Source organism: Hylobates moloch, unplaced genomic scaffold (genome assembly GCF_009828535.3).
Source record: "Hylobates moloch isolate HMO894 unplaced genomic scaffold, HMol_V3 SCAFFOLD_1, whole genome shotgun sequence".
Taxonomy (NCBI): Eukaryota; Metazoa; Chordata; class Mammalia; order Primates; family Hylobatidae; genus Hylobates; species Hylobates moloch.
The window spans coordinates 178867025-178889560 of record NW_026652276.1 but is presented as its reverse complement, the minus strand read 5'-3'; the positions used below and the strand labels follow the sequence as shown (position 1 = coordinate 178889560).

Genomic DNA, 22536 nt, shown 5'->3' with positions numbered 1-22536 from the left:
ACCTATATTAGTCTGCTCATGCTGCCATAACAAGACTGCAGATTTGCTGATTTAAACAAAAATAACTTATCTTCTCACATTTCTGGAGGCTAGGAAGTTCAAGACCAAGGTGCTAGCCAGTTGGGTCCTTGGTGAGGGCTCTCTTCCTCACTTGCAAATGGCCACTTTCTTGCTATGTCCTTACATGGTAGAAAAACAGAATTCTCTCTTTCTTCCTCTTGTTATAAGGCCAGCGATCCTACCAGATTAAGGCCCACTCTCATGACCTCATTTAACATTAATTACCACTTACGATACCTATATCTAAATATAGTCACAATGGGAGTTGGGGCTTCAACATACGGATTTGGTGGGAGACACAATTCACTCCAGAGCAGTACCTCGAATAGAAACCTTAGTTATCAAAGATCTACCCAGGTCTCACTTCTAAAGTGTTTCTGGGCACTTAAGTATAGTAGTTCCTCCTTAATTGCAGTTTTGCATTCTGCCATTTCAGTTACCTGTGGTCAACTGTCATCCAAAAATATTAAATAAAAAATTCCAGAAGTAAACAATTCATATGTTTCAAACTGTATACTCCATTCTATTTTGCCTCAAATGTGACCCATTCCTTTGTCCAGCATTGTATATGCAACCTGCCCATTTAGTCACTTAGTAGCCTTCTAGGTGATCAGGTCAACGGTCATAGTTTTGCAGTGCTGATACTCAAGTATCCTTTATTTTACTTAACAATGGCCCCAAGGCACAAAAATAGTGATGCTAGCATATTGTTATCATTATTCTATTTTATTGTTGTTGTTAATCTCTTATTGTGCCTAATTTATAAATTAAACTTTATCATAAGAATGTATGGAGATGACACAGTAAGGGAGCTCAAATGAAGGAGCTGATGTGAGGAAATCATAACTTAGTTGAAATGTGAATGAGTAGCTGCCAACCAGGTAAGGAAGAAAGTAAAATTTTTTGAAGGCAGAAGGCATGGCTGGGGTGAAGAGACTATAATGAGAACATGGAAAATATGAGGCAAAGGAAGAAAATCATTGTGGCTGGAACAGACAGCATGAGAGTCTGGAGAGAAATGTGGAGGTATATGAAGTCACATATAAGGTTAGAAATATAGGTAGGGGGTAACAGATGGTTATGTTTTGTCATTGTCCTAAGATCAAAGGAAATCACTGAAGGGTTTTTAATTTATGTGTAAAGGGGTGTGTGTGTGTGTGTGTGTGTGTGTGTGGTGTTCTATAGATGAGGAATGATATAATCATATTTTTGAAAACATTCTCTTTTGCAGGGAAAAATAGTGGATATAGATATTTCACTCTGAAGGCATTCATGTTAAAAAATGATACTCTCTTGGACAAAGGAGACAATGATGGAGTGAAATGGTCTTATGTGAAAGGTATATAGAAGATAAAATTGACAGGACTTGGTGATAAATCAAATGTGAAGAGTGAAGGAGAAGGCTATATCTAGGATTATGCCAGGCTTTTGGATTTTAAGCTGGGTAAATAATAGTACCAATCATGCAAAAGAGAGCTTAAAAGGTGAAACAGACCCTCCCATCCCCACTTCACAGGATTCATGAAGAAAATCAGGGTTAAAGATAATCAATAAGAGAAGAGGCGAGTTTCTGGTGCCAAGGGGCTGAGGGAAATTGGAGTAGCCCACAGGTAAATACTAAGTAGCGTACTCTTAAGGGGACCGTGTCAGTCTTGCATGTTCTGATATATAGCAAAAAGTTGTTCTTAGAGCGTCCTGAGACACCTCAGGTTCCTGAGATCCTTTCAGGGGTCCAGGAGATCAAAACTATTTTCACAGTAATGTTAAGACATCATTTGTTCTTTACACCATGAAACTTTCAGATGGCACGTGATATGTGATATCCTGAAAGACTGATGGCAAAAACAAATACAAGACACCCAGATGTTTTCATTTAAGGTGCCATTAAAGAAAAATTTTTTAAATGCCAAATTTGTAAAAAGTTGATGATGCCACTGGTTTTACTACTTTTCATTAAAATATATTTATTAATAGCCAATGGCCTTATTGCTATTTTAAATGAATTAATAAATGTTTTGAATTTTCTGTTTTAATTTCTAATATAGAAAAACATGGATTCGTATAATCCACATAGATAATTTGGGCTTCCCAATAATGTCGAAGAGTATAAAGGTATCTTCAGTCCAAGAAGTTTGTGAACTGATCTAAATACTCAATGTGATTTCTAAGGGGTATCAATCACAGGAGAGCTTTTAAATTGCCAGGGACCTGTTGGAGTTTACTTCATAAAAATACTAATACTGCATGTTCTTACTTAAAGCGGCAGCTAAATGATGAGAACACATGGACACATAGAGGGGAACAATAGACACTGGGGCCACCAGAGGGTGGTGGATAGGACAAGGGAGAGGGTCAGGAAAAATAACTAATGGGTACTAAGTTTAATGCCTGGGTGACAAAATAATCTTTACAACAAAACCCCATGACACAGGTTTACCCATATGACAAACCTGTACATTTATGCCTGAATTTAAAACTTAAAGAAAATACAATAAATTTAACAAACATTATTATTTGTCTCTGAAAAGCAGGAAACTAATATATAGAACCAACTGTTACTCAGAATATGAAGTTATAATCAGGGAAAAACATAAGAAAATCAGTACTTCATTCAAGCACTGTGCAGGACTTCCAATCTTATTATATATTTGTGATGTCTTAAAATTCCATATGCCCAAAACGCTGTTAAAATTATATACACAGAATATTTGTGGGCTGATGACATTTAGGTATATATGCCCTCCTGAGAAATACAGTGTGAAGGAAGTCTGAAAAGGCCCATCCCAGAGCACCCTGGCACACATTTGTCAGACAATGAGCAACATTCATTCTTTACTTTGAGTGATACATTGATTGTAACATAGAAGCTTGGAAGCAAAGTGACTAGAACAAATTGGTAGTTCAGCTTTTGAACAAATAAAAGGAACAAATAAAAGGAGAGCAGTATTCAAACGTTGGCTGGCAGGTGTGAATATCCTCACATTAAGGCAGTGTCATCTTTTGCTTTACTGGTTTGTGTTAAAGTTCTGAATTTTCTATCTTGTTATAGGCCTTGGTCTGTTTTATTCACTTCTGTATCCCCAGCTACTAGGAAAGTGTTTGTTTGACATATAATAGCTGCTCAGAAAATATTTATTCAATGAATGCTATGGAGAAAGGGGCAAACAACCCTCTTTGTGTTCTCAACATGCTAGGTGGAATTGCCGATGCCAAAGGCTTTTGCTATCCCTGTTTACTTGTGACTTTCCTTGGCTTTCTGTAGAAGAATGAACTTAGATATGCTATGAACAAGGATGCCAAGCACCTGCATCTCAATGTAAGCAGAACTAAACCTGTGATCTTTCTCCTCAAATTAATGCCTCTCTTATATATATGTCATCTACCCAATAACTTTAAAATATTTTAGACTTTTCTCTCTCCCTATCCCATTTCCTAGTATAACCAATTTGTCATTATATACTGTACATTCCCCCTTTTGATATTGTTCACATCCTTCCCCACCTTGTTTTTCTCACTGCTTACTGCCTTAATCACACTCTTTATTTCTTACTGGCCTGTGTTGTATTTTGTATTGAATAGTCTTTTATTCCTCACCTCATCGTACTTCTCTGAAAGCTTTTTATTCATTGAAATTACATTTTAAAATGTCTTGTGACCCAAGGTTTTAAGAGAAAAATACACACATACAGTGGACACATGCACGTATGTATACACATATATAGTGTATAGAGATACAATTATCAGTACTCCATAAATTATAAACAGCATGAATATATGTTTAATGTATTTTCAAAGATCTTTTTGTTTAGTGTCACCAGGGTTTTTAAACCCAGAGCAATGAGCTACAGTAAAATTCAGGTAAAGTAGGAAAGAGCGGCAGTGTGGGAGGGCAGGGGTGTTGACATGCCTGGCTTCCGAGAAACACATGCATCTCAAGAAGGGACCTTTGGGAAAGAATTCGCCCAAGAGAAGAAGAGATGGAACTTGAGCCCCTTAAGCAATCTATGCCCAAGGGTCCTTAAGAGAGTCTTTGTGTTTTCCTGGGTCTCATGGACACCAGTTTAGAGATCACTATTCTAGATCACAAATGAGGTAAGATCCCTCCCTTTGCTTAATTTTTCAGTGTTTCTCATGGCAACTGAATGGGGTACTCTTGGATCTTACTTGATCTGCCTCATATCAACTTAATTTTTCTCAACTTCTTTCAGTTTTCTGTTTTTACCCCATACCCTACCCATATCAATCATGTACCTTGTCTTGAATTACCATACTGCTCCAGCCATCCATGTCTTTACCCCCTTCCTCACTGGCCTAATTGCAACCATTTGCTAAGAATGAAATAAGGATTGTTAACTCTACAATGGAAAGCACCTCTTTGTAGGTGTTAAATAAATGATGGTAATTATGATTTTCTAATACAGTTAGTATATGATAAAACACGAGTTTAGAAACTCCCCTCCAACTTTCTAGAGAGTAAGTGACATAATCATTATCTTTATTCTTTGTTTTGGAAACATTGAAAACCCAGAATGACTTCAGCTGGACTGGACTAAGAGAAAACCAGAAAACTGGCCCAGTTAATGATATGAATAAAAAATAATAATTAATTATCTGTTACAACCAGTACAAGTAAATACATGTGTGGTCCTCCAGATCCCCACCCACTTGTGTACACACTGCATAATCTTCTCCTCTTCGGTATGGATGAAACTTTTGAATACAATGAGAACTACTCTTATGATTAGGTTATATTATACAAGAAAGATGAAGAGATTTTGCATATGTAATTGAAGTCCCTAATCAGTTGACTATAAGTGAATTAAAAGGGAAATTAACCTAGGCAGGACTGACCTAATTAGGTTAGCTCTTTAAAAGAGAGTCTGGAGGTCAAAAGCTCAAAGCAGGAGAGATGCTATCCTGTTGGCGGGAGTAAACTGCCATATTGTAGAGAGGGTTATGTGTCAGAGAAAGTTAGGCAGTCTCTAGAAGAATTATACTGCAGCCTTAAAACCACAAGAAACTGAATTCTGTCGAAACTAGTGAACTTTAAATGCAACACGGAGTTTTAGATGAGATCTGAGGTGTGGTAGGCACCTTGATCAGGACCTTTTGAGACCCTAACAAGGAGCCTGCTTGAGTTATGGCTGGACTCCTGACCTACAGAAAATATGAGATAATAAATGTGTGTTGTTGTTAGCCTCTAAGGTTTTGGTAATTTGTTATGCCACAATAGAAAATAAATGCACAATTGAATCCACCACCAAATTTTTGGTTTTGCCTTATAGGCTTTACTATATATGTGAACCAAAACATTTGAAAGAATATTCATAAAACATTATCTCTTACGGTTTCCAGAATGTCAACTTTATTTCATCCACTTTAATAGAAGTATTGTCTCTTTATAGTCATATTTATATCTCTTTCATATATGTATTTTTTAAACTAAAAGCTATCCTTTAATAAGATATTTCCAAAATATTCCCAAAGCTCAGAAGACTTTTTAAATTTGAGTGATATAGTTTTGGCTCACAAATTCTGGTGTCAGGTTTTTAGAATTAACACCCTATAAACACTATCCTCTGCTTAACAAAGACATTGGAATTATATAGCATGTTACTTGCATAACTAGCCAGCTCCTTTTTGACAGAAGAGAAAAAAGAAACCTACTTAATAGCTAGCAAGTGTCATAGTCATTCTATTTCTTGCCTCTCTCAATCTCTTTTTAAAAATACCCTAAAGATTGGTTTGGAACTGAAGAGGAGGGCAACATTTGGATTTCTTGGTGTGTGCATGCCAGTTGAAGGGTGAATGTGCAGGTGAGTGTGTATGTGTGTGTGTGTGTGTCCGTGTGTGTGTGTGTGTATAGGTTTTATTCCAGAGAAAATTTATAAGAGTATGTAAACCGGCCAGGCATGGTGGCTCATGCCTGTAATCCCAGCACTTTGGGAGGCTGAGGCAGGCGGATCACCCAAGGTCGGGAGTTCGAGACCAGCCTGACCAACATGGAGATACCCTGTCTCTACTAAAAATACAAAATTAGCTGGGCTTGGTGGTGCATGCCTGTAATCCCAGCTTCTCAGGAGGCTGAGGCAGGAGAATCACTTGAACCCAGGAGGTGGAAGTTTTGGCGAGCTGAGATTGTGCCATTGCACTCCAGCTTGGACAACAAGAGTGAAACTCCATCTCAAAAAAAAAAAAAAAATACCGAAACCACACATACATACACACACACAAAATCAGAAGGGAAACAATTGGTTTATTATACCTAACTGGTGTAGAACAATGGAAAGACTAATACAATTTAAAAAGTCAGTGAGTGGAACCAACCCAGTCTATGCAGAGAAACACTATCACAGGAGTCATCTTTTATTTTAAAGGACAAAACAGATGATTCAATTTCCTTGGAACACAGTGTTTTACTCTGAAAGGCTTCCAGATTCTTCAGTTATTTATTGTTGTCCAAAATATTAAGAGTTGTCCAAAACATTTCGTTTTATTAGCAGGTCTAGATTGAGAGAGATTTACCTTGGCAGTACCATAGTGTGGATAATATTCAGTTAGGTTTGTTCAGAGGAACTTCCCCATCATTCTGCTATAGTGAAATATATGAAAATCAATCCATGCCCTCTTAATTGTATATTTTACTCTAGGTGCTGGTGCCTGATCTTATGTAGGTTATTTAGCTTTACATATCTGTCCATATATACATAACTTTATATTATCAGGCCGATTTATAACATTATTATACCTTACTAAATTTATGCAATTCTATTGATTTTAAAGAATTTTAGGATCCAGTTGAAAAAAATAAGACCTGTATTCAAAGAAATCAAAACATTATGTAATATTGTTTAAGAGAACAGTGAAAATGTGTGACTTAACCATAGAGGAGAGGACCAAGTTCACAGATTGAAAGGAACAATATAAAACAGGTTAAAAAATAGTTTTTATTGTAAATTCAGAAAAGCTGGGTAAGGGCCAGCACGTAGAAAAATGATTGTATGGACTGCTAAAAGACAGATCGAAACAGAATGCAGGCTGGGTACAAAGACAGCCAGAGAGGTAGGGATCAGCTATAGAGATTAGAGACATCTGTGATAAACTTCTATTAGACTCATTATTCTTCCTTGCAGCCTCTGTCACTCACCAGAAGAGGTTCACCATCAGTTGAGAGCTCATGTTATGTCTCTGGGGAGGAAAGGTAGGTAAAGGATACAGGATTGGAAGGTAAGGATCTAAGGTCCTAGCTTTTACTCCCCTAATGACTTTGTGATGCTGCACACATTTCCGATCTTTTTCTCTCTCTGTGGTTTTTTAAATTTTCTTGATAATATTAGAAGGTTCAGGCTCTTGCCATAAGTAAAAATGTTTTCTGTGGATGTGTGTATTTGCATATTTATCACTGTCAAAATAATCAGTCTCTGAAAATGCAAAAGATTGGGTAGGATTATGTAACACATTCTTAAAATATTAAAACCTGAGCACGTTAAAGCATCAAGTTAAATAGTTGTTAACCTGTCTCACTAATAATCGCCTGCTTAGATCCAGTCCGTGAGAGGAAAAGGAAGCAATAAATTTGACCTTCACTTACCGCATGTTTTAATTGCACAGTACTCCCAGCGGGTGTGAGGGTCAAGAGTATAGCACCATGGCCTCGGCTGGCCATCGGGATTGCGGCAATAATTATCATCAAAGCCCTTGTCGGGATATCTGCAAACCACACCAAGAAAAGTGTCACGTAAATCTGCCTGGAAACACCACCCACCCCTCAGCTCACAAAATAACTTTCCACTTAGGTTGTCTACACCTAGCTGGGGAAAGAGGACATTTTCTATGTTTTGCCTTATGAGGACTGCTGATCACTGACTACTGAATCTACTAATTTATATATCCCACTAAAGATAGAGTATCACCTCCTGGCTAATAAGTTAGGTCCATGTGGTACCTTCCCACTAGCTGAGGTTCCAAATGGAGTCTCTTTCTCCTAGAACCCAGTTAAGGGGAGATTACAAAAACACGACTTCATGTAGAATGCTCATTAAGAAAACAGGTCCTCTTCTAGGGAAGGCTTAAAGTTCAAACTGAAATTTCGGTTTCAGTGGCGCTGTTACTAATGACAGCTCAGTTTTGGAAATAGAGCCCTTCGAGGTCATGCCCTCACCTTCACCAGATCATGAGACAAACTTCATCACACTACTTTCTCCACACCCCACCTCCCTTCAAATGAACAGAGTCCTGAATTGGTGACTTGATTTTAATTGCTACCATATCCCTTCTGCTCTCACTTAAATGACAAGACAAGCATTTATTTGGAAAATAAGCTGGAGTTTTAATTTCATTAAAAATAACAACAAACAAAAAAGAATAGAGAAAAAGAACAAAGAAAAAACACCTAACAGCAATTTCCAAAGAAAGGTGGGGGACGGAATTTCCTGTGTAATTATTTGTATTTTTATTCTTTATAATCAAACTAAATGAACTTCTTCCTTTTTTTTTTTTTTTTTCACCTTAAAAGTTTCATGTAAAATACATGGGCAAAAGTAGACATGATTTTTTTTTGACGGGGGTAGGTAATGATTTAAGCTCAAAACCTACTCCTGGGGATAAAAGATAGATTTAGTTGCCTGACTTCTCCAAATTGGCTTTTTATATGGGCAATTTCAAAACACACCAGGACAAAGCAACCTGAATGGTTTGCTCTACTTTTTACTCCCTATGAGCACTACTTATGTCATGCTGTTATGCGTGTGGCCTGCAGTACCTGAGTCTCTGAAGATGCTCCAGAAGGAGATTCGCCTGCAATTAGTAACAATACCTCTAATCACAGCTAACACTTGTCAAAGTGGTCATTACTGAATTGGCCCTGTGGTTTGCTTTAGTTTTGTTTTGTTTCTGCTCTGAGAGAGAAAGAAGCTTCTTTTAGTGCTTCCACTCTATACCCTGCTGATGATTTTGTGTTCAGTACCATGCTGATTTTAGAAACCCTGACCAGTTGACTATGTAGTCAGTGTTCTCATATACCTCATCATGAATCTTTTTGCCCTTATACTATTTCCTCCAAATATAATGGCCAGAAATTCTGTCAGAAGAACTCCTGAACATTCTGGGAGTTCTAAATGTTATTTTCATGCCCTATCGGGAAAACATAATATAAAGAGAATTTCCACAGCGGTGTGTCATAGAGTGAATAATAGTTTGTAAAAGAATCACTGAAAGCATGATTCATTAATATTTTACCTTTCAGGCAAGAATTTGTGCCGGTGTGGTGTCTGATGATCCCAGCGCTGACAAATCTTGCCTGATTCTGTATGATCCATGAGACCTCGATAACTTTCCCCATTGCAGGTCATGCATTCAACTAATAAAATTAAAGTATGGCATGTTAATTGTTTCTGACAACAAAATCAAAAACACCACTGTTCCATTTAAAGAACAGCACCTGTTTAGTAAACAGATTTTTAAAAAATCCTACACATCATCCTAACTTTTTATTAGGACCTAATGTCCATAAATAGTGACATAAGCTACTCCCCATAGAACACATCATACAATTTAAGTGGGATTTTTGTACTTAGTGTCACACAGATTTACTATAGGGCCACGAAGCTGTCTATCTATTGTTTCAATAACTGTCTCAAAGGTATCTAGAAAATGGAAATAAAAGACAGGTTCTTGGAAATTTTTCCTGTGTTGGTCTAAAATGCAAAGATCTCAGTATCTATTTGTCAGCACAATAGTGTTTTTCTCTCAATTTGCCCTCCAAACACATACACAGGAAATACAAAGTTTAATTGAGTTTGTGTCATACTTTTATGGTTAATGACATAATCAAGACCACATAGATTTAAGAGATCGGCTTCATATAGAAATCTAGTGCAATTCAAAGAATATGGATATTTTTAAAAAATAAATCACAGCTCCTTTCTGTTAGCGAACATCCATGTTGAATAGGCTGGGCAGGTTTACATTCCTATCTGGCTTAGGATAGAAGATGACCTGCTATTGAACTCCGTGTTCCCACTCTTTTTAAAATGTATAAGCTAACGTAATTAGGTAGGATCTTACTGATGATTTTGTGAGGTTAATTCATTGTTCTCTTCTGGCTGGCCTCTTATGTCACACTGAAAACTGAATCACATCAATTGCTGAAAGTGAGACTTCTCAAACAGACAGGTTGATTTATAGCACAGAAAGCATCCTGTGGAATAAATCATTCCTTGGCTTTCCTATGAATCAGGCAAACTTCCTTAAACACATCATTTGTATCTTGGAATTACTGATCATCTAACTTTAGCTGAAGTGGGAAGAGGCATCAATGTTTAGTTTTATCCAACGGAATCTAGCCTAATGAGTATTTGTAGTAATTTGGGATTATAGTATTAGAATCATGACTTTTGAATCCTTGATTCTTATAATCTAATAGGGACATTAACTATTAACTTTCTGCAACATGCAACAACTTGGCTTGATCCATCCACTTTCCTTCATTTATATTAATACATTAGCTAAGAGGCCAACTCAGCTTCCCTTCATTTGATACTGAGATTTTCCAGACTACACCCAATAAGCACCTGAACTGTAAATGAGCGGAGTCCATGAGCATATCAATAAAGGTGTTCAGGTTGGCCAGGGTCATAGCAGTGCTCAACATAGGTGATGCAATGTTACATTTCAGCTAATGTTACATTTCAGCTTTCCATTTGAATGCTTAACAGGTTCATTTAGTTATCTCTCTTTTTTTTTAAAGAACACAAATTTTGATACTGTCAAAGAAAATAATGCAGCATTTATCATTATTTGTTCCTTCGTGTTGGATGAAATGTACAATAGAGTACTAGGGTCACATATAAAAGATAAGTATTCACATATACAATTTCTACTCTTGTATAGTACTCAGGAAAGAGATTACATCTATTATGCCTCCTTCAGCAAATGCAGCTTGTGATAGTATATTCCTTTCTAATGACAGTGAATAGAATTATTTCCTGGTAATCACTACATTGAGCAGTATTATAAAAATTTTTCCTTGACTTACACATTTTAATGGTTTTAAGAAAAAATAGCTACATGAATGAAACAGATGGTTCCATAAGATGACCACTTTCCATTAGGAGTGTGGCAGATCAATGCTTGTTCAAATATGAATGTGTGTAAAAACCACCTTGAAATCCCGTTATGAGGCAAGTTCTGAGTCAGTGGGTCTGGGCTGGGGCACTAATAACAAGCTCCCAGGGGTTGCTGCTGCTTCTGGTACTTGGACCTCACTTTGCTTTGCAACTTTCTAGATAACAGGATCTATTATAAAAGTTCCGGGGCCGGGCGCGGTGGCTCACGCTTGTAATCCCAGCACTTTGGAACGCCGAGGCGGGCGGATCACGAGGTCAGGAGATCGAGACCACGGTGAAACCCCGTCTCTACTAAAAATACAAAAAATTAGCCAGGCGTGGTGGCGGGCGCCTGTAGTCCCAGCTACTCGGAGAGGCTGAGGCAGGAGAATGGCGTGAACCTGGGAGGCGGAGCTTGCAGTGAGCCGAGATTGCGCCACTGCACTCCAGCCTGGGCGACAGAGCGAGACTTCATCTCAAAAACAAAACAAACAAACAAAAAGTTCTGGCCAGGCGCGGTGGCTCACGCCTATAATCCCAGCACTTTGGGAGGCCAAGATGGGCGGATCATGAGGTCAGGAGATCGAGACCATCCTGGCTAACACGGTGAAAGCCCGTCTCTAGTAAAAATATAAAAAAATTAGTTGGGCACGGTGGTGGGCGCCTGTAGTCCCAGTTACTCGGGAGGCTGAGGCAGGAGAATGGCGTGAACCCGGGAGATGGAGCTTGCAGTGAGCCGAGATGGCACCACTGCACTCCAGCCTCCGCGACAGAGTGAGACTCCGTCTCAAAAAAAAAATAAAAAAAGTTCTAAGTATTTGGCAGTAATAGTTTTTTAGGAGAGACTAGATTTTACTAGGACCTTGAATAGATGAGAGTTGGATAAATTATAAAGGGACAAAATAATGTAAAATTAGAAGCATAAGTATGCTATGTTGATAGTAAAGTGAAGAGAGAGTTATGATTGCAGTTGTGGGCCTAAAAATAAATAAATAAAAGTTAGCAAGAATAATGTTACATTTTAGAAAGCAATGAAAGTTATTGTTGGGGTGGGAATTAAACATGCCATGATTGAATTGAGATACTTAAATATATTATAGTTACATATTATTTGATTGTTTATACCATACTTTTAACATAAAAGGTATCAACCAGGCACGGTGGCTCAAGCCTGTAATCCTAGTACTTTGGGAGGCTAAGGCAGGCAGATTGCCTGAGGTCAGGAGTTTGAGACCAGCTTGGGCATGGTGGTGCATGCCTGTAGTCCCAGCTACTTGGGAGGCTGAGGCAGGAGAATTGCTTGAACCCAGGAGGTGGAGGCTGCACTGAGCCGAGATGGCGCCACTGCACCACTCCAGCCTGGGTGACAGAACAAGACTCTGTCTAAAAAACAAAAAACAAAAACAAACAAACAAACATGAAAGCTATCATCTGATTCTTACAGTGAGGAAAACAAGGCTCACAAAAGTTTTAAGAGACTTACCTAAAACACAAAATGTTAAACCTGAGCCTGGAACACAAATCTTCTGACCCATAGTCTTAATTTTTTTGCATTATCCCAAACTGCCTCTTTGTTTTACATATTTTAACTCATTTCCTACATATTCTAACCAGTTATACTTTATGATATACTGATAGCAATAACTTTAGAAAGTTGTTATCCCTACCCTTTTCAACGTTGTCCTCATTGCCCTCTGCTTTTTTGTTTACAACAGTTAACTTGCTCTCCTGTTGCAGTCTCATCTATTGGAGCATTGCAGGGAAAGTGCATAGGAATGTAACTAGATTGGACACCTTATCCAAAGTCAATGGCTGAAAAGTTGGCTGTTTTCCCACGGAATCAAACCATCAAGTTAGTCATAAGAATTATCTCAAGAAAGCCAAATTTTTAACTCATATTCACTTTTCAAACTTTGGGAATTCTCAGATTCTTCTAAATTTTATTAAAGTCAAGCAGTTCAGGTGAAACCATATGTACTCAAGGAAACAGGTGAACATATAAACGATGTAACAGTTTATATGTAGGAATGCCCTTTGGCTCTTTTTATTGCTGTCAGTACATTATTTAACTGCTCCAGCAAGTTCTCCTCTTAAAAAAAAAAAAAAAAAAAAAAGCTAACTACTGCCCTAGATAGATCACATAGATCACAAAAACTCACAGAGTAATGGTTTCTGTTCATCAGTTCAATATTTGTTCTAAGTACAGTTCTGGACTGAATAATAGTAGAATACTATAAAAACTGTGTATAAATTAGAAAATACAGAGGATTAATTTAGCAGCTTTCTCATCATACTAACTAACCAAACTTTAAAAATGTTTTTCATTTTTCTCAGTCATAAAACAGGAGTGATATGAGTATACAGACTAAAACAGTTATTCTGAAAGTATCTGAATCTATTTTTAATTAGTGTTTGTTTTATTCCATTAAAGACAATCTCAGAAAAATCCATGCAGGTGATTACTTCAACAAAATTGAATGTTTAAAATATAAATAGTCTCACAAATTTACACATATAAATAAAGGTTTTACAAATAAATTATAAGTTGCCATTTAATCTTTGTAACTTGCCATTTAATCTTTGTTTTTAAAAGTCTTTCTTCACATAGAGTATCGAATTATACACATAAACTTATGTCAGTATTATTTGGGATTTTAAATGTAATGTGTTTTTAAAAATAATGATTATGGCTTAATTAAAATATATTTACTTGATCATTTGACAATCATTAGAAATGACATCTGTTCCAATGACTAATGATTATTTTATTTTAAATTTCAAGCAAACACTAAAGCAAGAAATTGGATTTTACATACCTCAACTTTCTAAAACTTTTGCATCAAGCACTAATTATTTTCTCTGTATAACTCTATAAGGTTCTTTTTTAAAATTGTCCATTAAAAGTGTACATATTTATCATGTACAACATGATGTTTTGAAGCATATATACATTGTCAGTGGACTAAATCAAACTAGTTAACATATGCATTACTTCACATAGCAATTTTGTGGTAAGAACATTTAACATCTAGTCTCTTAGCATTTTTTAAGTATACAATATAATATTATTAGCTATAGTCATCATTCACACAACAGATCTATTGAACTTACTCCTCTTATCTAACTGGAAGGTGATAAATGTGATAAAAGAATATTTGTTTTCTTTTGGAATATTTACTATATTTTAAAGTTTTAAATTATAAGAAAATAATATTAATCATTGACTATCAGATACAATTCTTTTAATTTTAAACAAATTTCAGGTGATTATATAGCCAAGTTTTAAGCATAGTTACAAAAATTTCAAAAAATATATACTGTTCTATATGTCTTTTTCATTTGAACAGTCTAAAGTTTGATCACGGGTGTTTTTCCTTGTTTAATTTTAAATACGCAAAATGATTTTATAGTTGCTACCTTAGCCATAATAAAATAACCTTTACAACTTACCATTTAATTTGTATCCATGGATAGAAGTGGCCCATCTATTATACAACTTAAGCATTCTGGATTTTGAGGTTTCCCCCTTATATGTATTTTAGAAGAAATTTAAATCATGTCACATTATTTTGTATATTTTATATTATTGATTTTATAAGTCACTCTTTTCCTCTGCCAATATTTTGACAATGCTTCTTATTTTGGATCTTTTTCATTAAAACCTTGCTAACACATTGCTTGTGTTAGCTTGAATTTAAAATATCACAGTTTAACTCATACTCTCTGAAATATGTTTAACCTACAGGGCAGATGTTGGTTCCCTTCTCCCACAGGAGAGTTATCCCACTATTGCCAGGCCACTAATTATTTCCAGAAAGAACGTATCTGCAACCTTTAGTGCCACGGTGACCAATAGCAGCATGCGCCACTAATACCAGAGAGGAGTGCCCTTTTCTAAGGGAGATGTGATGACCTCAAATTTTTAAAGATACTAGAGAGTTACATTCTAATGAGATAAGAATAACTGAAAATAGGATTTATTCAAGGACTTCTTTTCTAGCACTTTTAATCTATGTCACCTAGCAGTCCAGTCCTATGTAAGTAAGTATATTTTGACAACTGTATTTCTTATAAACCCGGAGTTGAAAAATCATATTCTCACAAGAACCAGGCAGGTAACGAAAATAGTAAGCTGTTTAAAGTTTGGCCAAGGTACCGGCCTTTGAAAACACGTTTTCAGGTCAAACAAAACCCCTTGCCAATGATTTTCAACCTCAGAAAACTGTAATAGGAGAGATTCCCCTAAAAGTAGGGTTTTTTTTCTTCCATGTGCAAGTTTAAGACAAATATTAATTCATTCAGACTTATTCATACAAAACAGACTTGTTCATAACGTGATCATAGAAAAGTTTATTATTTTTAAAAGAAAAGAAAACAATGAAGAGGTTATAGGGAACAGAATATGATATGGAATGGAAAGTAAGAATTTACAAACAGAGATGGAACTGGCTCTAGCACATAAAGTCAAGGATTTCAAATTCACTAACAACAGAAAACAAATCCTTCTCTGTGACAATTAGCTAACAGTAGCCTTTACTTTTTATGTGATAAATATCAACCTAATATTAAATGAATATTTATGGAGGAAATATTTTTTAAAATATTTGGTTAATAACAAACAGGTAAGATATCTTAGCATAAAACTTGGACAGCATTCCCGTAGTCCCCCTCCCCAAATACTCCAAAATCCTAATAATTTTCTAACAGAGTTTCATCCATGTTTCACTTAGATTTTTGGAAATTTAGAGTTTCTGACAGAACTGAAAAATCCAGCTATTCAGTAGCCAGATAACTAAGAAAAATGAAACCACATACAATGCCGAAATGGTTACTCTTCCATCTTGTCAGCCATTCAGTTTTCCACTGCAAAAGTAAAGACAATGCCCTTTTATGCTGTGAGAAGAGCTGAAAACACAGACATGGATTTAAGGTGCCTGCCTTCAAGACAGTTTGGGCTCCATTGCTTTGATCTCTTCAGATCCTATTCTGAATGGTACTCAGTTCCAGGCTATGTGTCACATTTGATTCTAGGCACATTTTCACCAAAACGTGCATGGGGTCAAGATTCCAGTGATCCCTTCTTATATTGTATTCTCTTCTGGGTCCATATACCCTTGTCACACCACTTCAGAATAGTTTGGACAAAATTTCTGTGGAAGCAGGTGCTGGTTGAATAGAATTAACATTGCTAATGAAAGGCTAAGCTTCATTCAACTCCTTTCAGGTGCCACACAGTAAGTAGATTTTGAGGTATGTGAGCTCAAGACAGTAGGTAAGTAAACCCTCTCTTTCACTTTCCCCAGAGGGATGTCTCAGGCAGTGTTGAAATTCAAACTGATAACTCGCTCTGTTATTTTGCATTAATCTGGTGATAATCCAACAGTTTTAAAAACATTGTATAAAAATGTTTAAATAATTATTTGTAGTTGCATTTGCATGAACAACATATTTATTATGATTGATTCGTTGCTGTTAACCTTCAATGTGAGTTACAGTTCTACACATAGGGGGAATAGAATGGCCCACACGGCATTCAGGTTTATTTACCTTCTGAACACTGAGGAATGTCACAGACTTCGTAGCGTACCTCTGGATTGCTTGTGAAACACCAGGGTCCCCCTTCTTCCCCTCGAGGATTTCGACAGTAGTTTTCCTGTAGGTCTTTACCCCGATAGCTCGAAGGCAAAAAGCTAGTTTTAAAATGATAATCATTACAGTATAAGAGCATGCAACTTTTTTTGCCTATTAATTTTACTAATTAGTGGGTATGTTTTTGCTGAAAGTAGAAAAATCCTTTATCTTATATTCCTTCATATATTTTAACTTAAAATTCTGTCATTTCCATCTGTCCTTAAAACGTTTGAATTTTATTAACATCCATTTAGCTGAATTTCCATATTCACCATCAAGTTAGAAAGATGAGCCTGTTAATTTGCTAAGAGTCAAACATTCTAGAACTTAATTGATGTTGTTTGAAACATAATTTCAAAGCGCCACTAAGAGATAGCAGGTGATTGAGCAAGGCCACTTAGGAGAGAACTGAGAAATCGCTGCCACTGATTTTGAAATCTCATTATTTCTTGCATTACTTATTTGAGATCATTACTTGTTTGTTTATTGCTTTTCTTATAAATAGCCCCCTTTTTTCTGCACAATTGAGAAACAGATTCATGAAGTAACATGAATAAGGAGCCCAGAATCCAATTAAATCTGGGCTGAAACTTCAGCTCACTTTCTTACTGTGAGACCCCAGCAAGTAATTTAGCTTCTCTCAGCCTATTAGCTTACCTGTGCACTGAGTGTAACCATAACCTTTAACATCTTACACCTTATATGGTTATTTTGAGAAGCTCCAAGGGATAATAGAGTAATTGACACTTAACAAATGCTACCTCTTATTAAGCACATTCCACTTCGTAGTCTGTATCTACTGTGTCCTAATAAAGAACAGAATTGCTTATTCTCTTCAATAATTTTGATCATTTTGACTGACTGGAGCTTAGTAATCCCAGTTTTGGTTTATAATAGTAAGCCATTGAGTGCAGTAACTGCAACACATTATCTTCACTTAAAATTTCTAGTGCCCTACTCTTAGTGTTATCACCAGCATAAAGTATTTTAACACATTAGAAAAGGCCAAGTCTTTTTGATACTTTTGTACTGCTTGTGATACTGGACTCAACAATTAGATATTGCATTTGTCTGCCAGACTTTACACAAAAGATCATAATAAAGAATATACATCTACAGGTAATACCAGTAAACATTTCTTTGAAAATCCAGTTACATTTTTAATATTCAGTTTGCATTTTGTTAACAGGCTTTATTTCTACTTTTACTGAGACCTTAAGTTCTAAATGGCACTAAAATTACAGTGAAGTCCAAGGATTTTAGTCTCTTAGTAAATACCATTCAAATGTGTTTCCTACCCAATGAAACTTCTAATAAACCATCATTTTTCATGTTGATGACCCAAAACAAATACAGGTATGCATCATGTACCAAGCAGTATTTTGCAATGAAATTCTTTCATTTTGACATGAGCGTATTCTAGATTTAAGTCTTCGGAAAATATAAATTATTGGACAAAACAAATAGTGTAAGAGACTTATTACTAACTAAACATTTTCAGGGAACCAATGAAACATTATCCATATTATGCAACTTCAGTGCATCTAAATAGTTAATATCCATACTTCACTAGCATTCTTCATATGGGGAAATAGAAATAAGACAGGTTGTCAGACCATATGACTGATAAAAATTATAATGCAACTAAAATTCAGCATAATTTCACAATTCCTAACAGTAAACTTTTTTAAAAAGTCATTTTTCTTACTTTTAGCTCCATCATTCCAGAATATTTTAATGCATCTTTTGTTTGGGCCATGGCTTACTCACTTTTCTGACAGAATCAAATGTGACTTTTGCTTTATATGTTTTCAAGAAGTCATGCACTAATCAAATTTATTTAAGCAAAGTATACTATAGCTCTCTTTTACGGAAAAGTTGATATGGTAGAGTGGTGAGAAGTTTATTTGTTAATCACAAAACCCATAAGGTTGCCCCATGTCTATCATCTAAATAGTATACAACCTTAGTCCTTAGACAATTTATTCACTCCCTGGGTTTTAATTTCTTCACTTACATGAATAATATGAACTATAATTTCCCTTTCTCTGTATCATTTTATATATTAAGATTATTTAAGAAACCTAGTAGCGATAGCAAATGTTCAGTACACAAATACTCAATCTTTATACTCTGAGAGAGGATTTTTGTCCCCTCTACATATGCACACCGAAATACACAAAGTGATATACCCATATACCTTTCCAGTGGATTTGTAAAGCCAAAAAAAGGCTGCAAAGAAGTAGTGAATTAGTAAGTCAACAATTTATTAGGAAAAATACAGGTAGAAAGGAAGAGAGAATAATGTAGAAATCAAACGTAGATATGGCCAAAAGATGAATAAAATTCCCCCATTGGAGTTAATAAAATCAAAATGAAGAGAAAAGATGGGCTCATTTCCACCATTCTGAATCAATCCATATCAAAAACCTCTCTAGGACATGAAGGTGAAATAGCAGTCTGGGTCATCTCTTTTCTTCATTCTATAGTGTATTTTATCTTTTACCTAAATTAACTGTTTTTTTTTTTTTGTTAGTGTCCCAATGTATTTCTCCTGCTTTTCTTTAGCACCCCATATTTGACCAAGGGATGAAGCCTAGCCATGCTCTTTCACTTACGTGTGTTCATTCAACAAGTGTTTATGAGAACCCATTACACACAAAGCATGTGCCAGTCAGCAGATTCTGCAATAAGCATTTATTCATATATACACTATTTTTCATTCTCTGTCCTTGCTGTTGGCAAGGCTTTAAGAGAGATAAGTGAGGAAATGTTTAAAATTGGGTTACATCCAAATATACTTTGAAATATAAACTAGGTCTTCTAGGTGCTAGACTCCCTTTGTTTTCTTTTAATATTCACTGTGTTCCTAGGAAACTTGATCTATTCCATCATCTGATTCATTAATGAATGCTGGATGGCCAATGAAGGATATAGATGTAGATATCAGGTCACCTGATTTTCTAGTTAAGCTTCTACACTAATTTCATCATCTATCATCATCTTTCCATTAAGCCACTTGTAAAATATTTCAATTTAGGGGTCAACAATAAATCATTCCTCCAGACAGAAACATATTTCTTTTTCTATTTTCTGTAAAATTAATCTTTAGTCAACACTTAAAAGTGTTAAACCATCATGCAGATATTCCAATAAGCTGCTAATTGATGAAAATTATATGTTTCCCTCATTGAATACAAAAAGGGATTTTATTAATATACTGGATCCTCTCAGCCATAAACATCTATATCACAAGGAAGTGTTCATTGGTAAAAGAGCTGATCGGACTGGGAGGCCAGTTCCCAGAGAGATCTATTTCACATTTACTCCTCCAGCAGAGAATCACAATCATAGAAAACTCAGGGTGAAATAAGACCTCTATTAGGTCAATCTAATGCATTCTCCTGGACTAGGGTAGGATTGATTTCAAATGTTATTCCTTTGTTCATGAAAAACTTAGCTCCATCTACTTAAATAAAATGTTTTCTTCACTATGCAGGGAGTAACACCATGCAAACTCTCAAGAGAGGACAAAACCAATCATAATTTTTGTTTTTGTAATATAAGGAAAATACTGTGTTTTAGAGGCATTTCTACATAATTGTAAGTAACTAATTTTGAAAATTGTTGTTTTCTGCTACTGAAATGTTGTAGAGCTGATCAGCTTGGACACTTACTAGCTAGTGTTAATTAGGCCAAGATCATAGGTTTAATCCCAGTGTGGAACAACAAACTCTTTTTCTTTCTGTGTTGGTCAATTAACTTATCTCTGTTTCCTAATGAAGAATCATCTTGCAGAATTATGGAATAGAATAATTCTACTTTTACTGAGACCTTAAGTTCTAAATGGCACTAAAATTACAGTGAAGTCCCCAAAATGGAATAGAATAAAAAGTAGATTCAAAAAGGCAGTCATCACCACCACTGCAAAAACAAATCACAGCATGGTTTCTACTGACCCGCCAAATGTTTCATGCCCTGAAGTTGTTAAGAGCACAGGTTATAGTGATGGTGACTGGGCTTATATTCTGGCCATGTCACTTCCTAGTTGTGCATGACACTGAAAACTTACTAAGTGTGTTTATGCTTCAGTTTTGTCATGTAGGTAAAATAGAACCAATAAAACTACCCACTGTGTGGTTCTCATGATGAGTAAATGAGATTAACAGGGTACATTGCTTAGCATGGTACATGGTAAAGTAAACCCTCCAATGCATTACTAACAAGGGGAGAGCTGTTTTAAACTACTTTGGTTTCTCATAAAATTGTGTGCGAAATAAGCCTTGACTAATACTCCAGTCAGTATTAGATATCTATGTTTTTCCTCAGTGATGATTGAAACTCTCAGTCTGACGAGCTTAAGTATATTGTGTTTACTCATCTTTAAATAGTATCCATCTGTTGTAATGAACACATTTATCCAATTTGGTCTTTAGGCAATAGGTGAGATGGAAAAGCTGGTCAATCTGAAGCTTGAGCTTTTGGCAGTGGTTCTCAATTTTGGCTGCACTTTGGATTCATGGTGGGAGCTTAAAAAATACTGGTGCCTTATTCTCCCCAGAGATTCTGATTTAATTGTTCTGTGTTGTCATCTTCTAAGTAAGATTCGTCAAGGGCTTGCAGCAGGTGATTTTAATGTGCAACAAATGTTGGGATCCACCAAGGTTCAAGAACCCTCAGCCCTCAGTAAGAATCTCATCTACCTCTGATTTTTCACAATCAACCTCTCCCCCTGCGCAGTGACGTACTATCTCAAAGACAGAAAGAGGAAGAAGAATCGTCTTACACGAAGTTTACGTTATGATTTCACAAATACCGAGATCTACAAATTGAGGCATTAAGGTAAGATATTGTTTTGGCTACATTTTATTAACATATTAATTAATCATATGCTAAATATCAGCCATGAATTCATATAAAGCGTGCCGTAATGCAATTCGGCAAGTTGGCTAAGTTATTCTAGGACTGTAGAATTATTCTGAAGGACTAATATGAGACTGTTAACATGTATAAAAGACAGAGGCTTCATCCTCTTTTCTTCATACTGTTCTTACCTGTGTTCGTGTGGTATCATGGAACTCCAGGGCTGACATTTGATGCCACTCTTAGTGATAGATACTGTTCCCTTGTAGCTGCGTCCTTTACCAATGATGCAGTTTCTAATGTAGTCTATTGAAGAAAGTAGATAAAATTATTGCAACTATGCAAAACATATGCTGTATTTAAGAAAAAAATTCCGTTCAAACCTGTAATTAACTCTTGTAAACTATTTTAAATAACATTGAAATTTCTTGCCTAAATCTTCTACTAGCATTTTCAAAATAACACATTTCCGAATAATCCAAAACAGATGATTGAGAAGTTTTAATTTTGTGTATATATGCATAGATAACTCCAGAGAGCAGTCTCTGTACTTAACATAGTCTGTATACTCATCTGGCCAAGCAATTATGATTTCCTCAAATATACAGACCATTTTTAAAAATATTAAAAACAAAATTAAATGATTTTTAAAACCTATATTGAATTCAAAAAGTTAGCTAAGATAATTAATTTGTCCTTCTTAGTAAAATTGTGTGGATTTTTGTTTATATATGTATATGCATGAGGTAGCTTGCTTATTATTTTCCATATTTTTGCAAACATTTCCACTGCTAACTGATAGGACAATCAAATTGTAATAACCTATATATTCCTACCAAATAATAGTACATGCAGTTGTTAACAAGCTAGAAGACAG

General features: G+C 35.8%; 1 protein-coding gene across 4 annotated transcripts in view; it reads right to left on the bottom strand.

Annotated features, from left to right (window-relative positions):
• Positions 1-22536, bottom strand: part of HGF (hepatocyte growth factor) — a 71665-nt gene that overhangs the window by 36641 nt on the left and 12488 nt on the right. The window contains exons 4-8 of one of the 4 annotated variants that reach the window (XM_032761215.2): positions 21851-21965; positions 16713-16855; positions 9298-9418; positions 7652-7770; positions 6990-7248 (exon numbers count right to left, since the gene is read on the bottom strand). In XM_032761215.2, coding sequence (XP_032617106.1) covers positions 7241-7248; positions 7652-7770; positions 9298-9418; positions 16713-16855; positions 21851-21965 — 506 coding nt within the window. In that variant the 3' untranslated portion in view covers positions 6990-7240. Of the gene's footprint in view, positions 1-6989; positions 7249-7651; positions 7771-9297; positions 9419-16712; positions 16856-21850; positions 21966-22536 lie in introns of those variants that run through there. The other 3 variants (XM_032761217.2, XM_032761218.2, XM_032761219.2) reach the window with 3 other exon arrangements.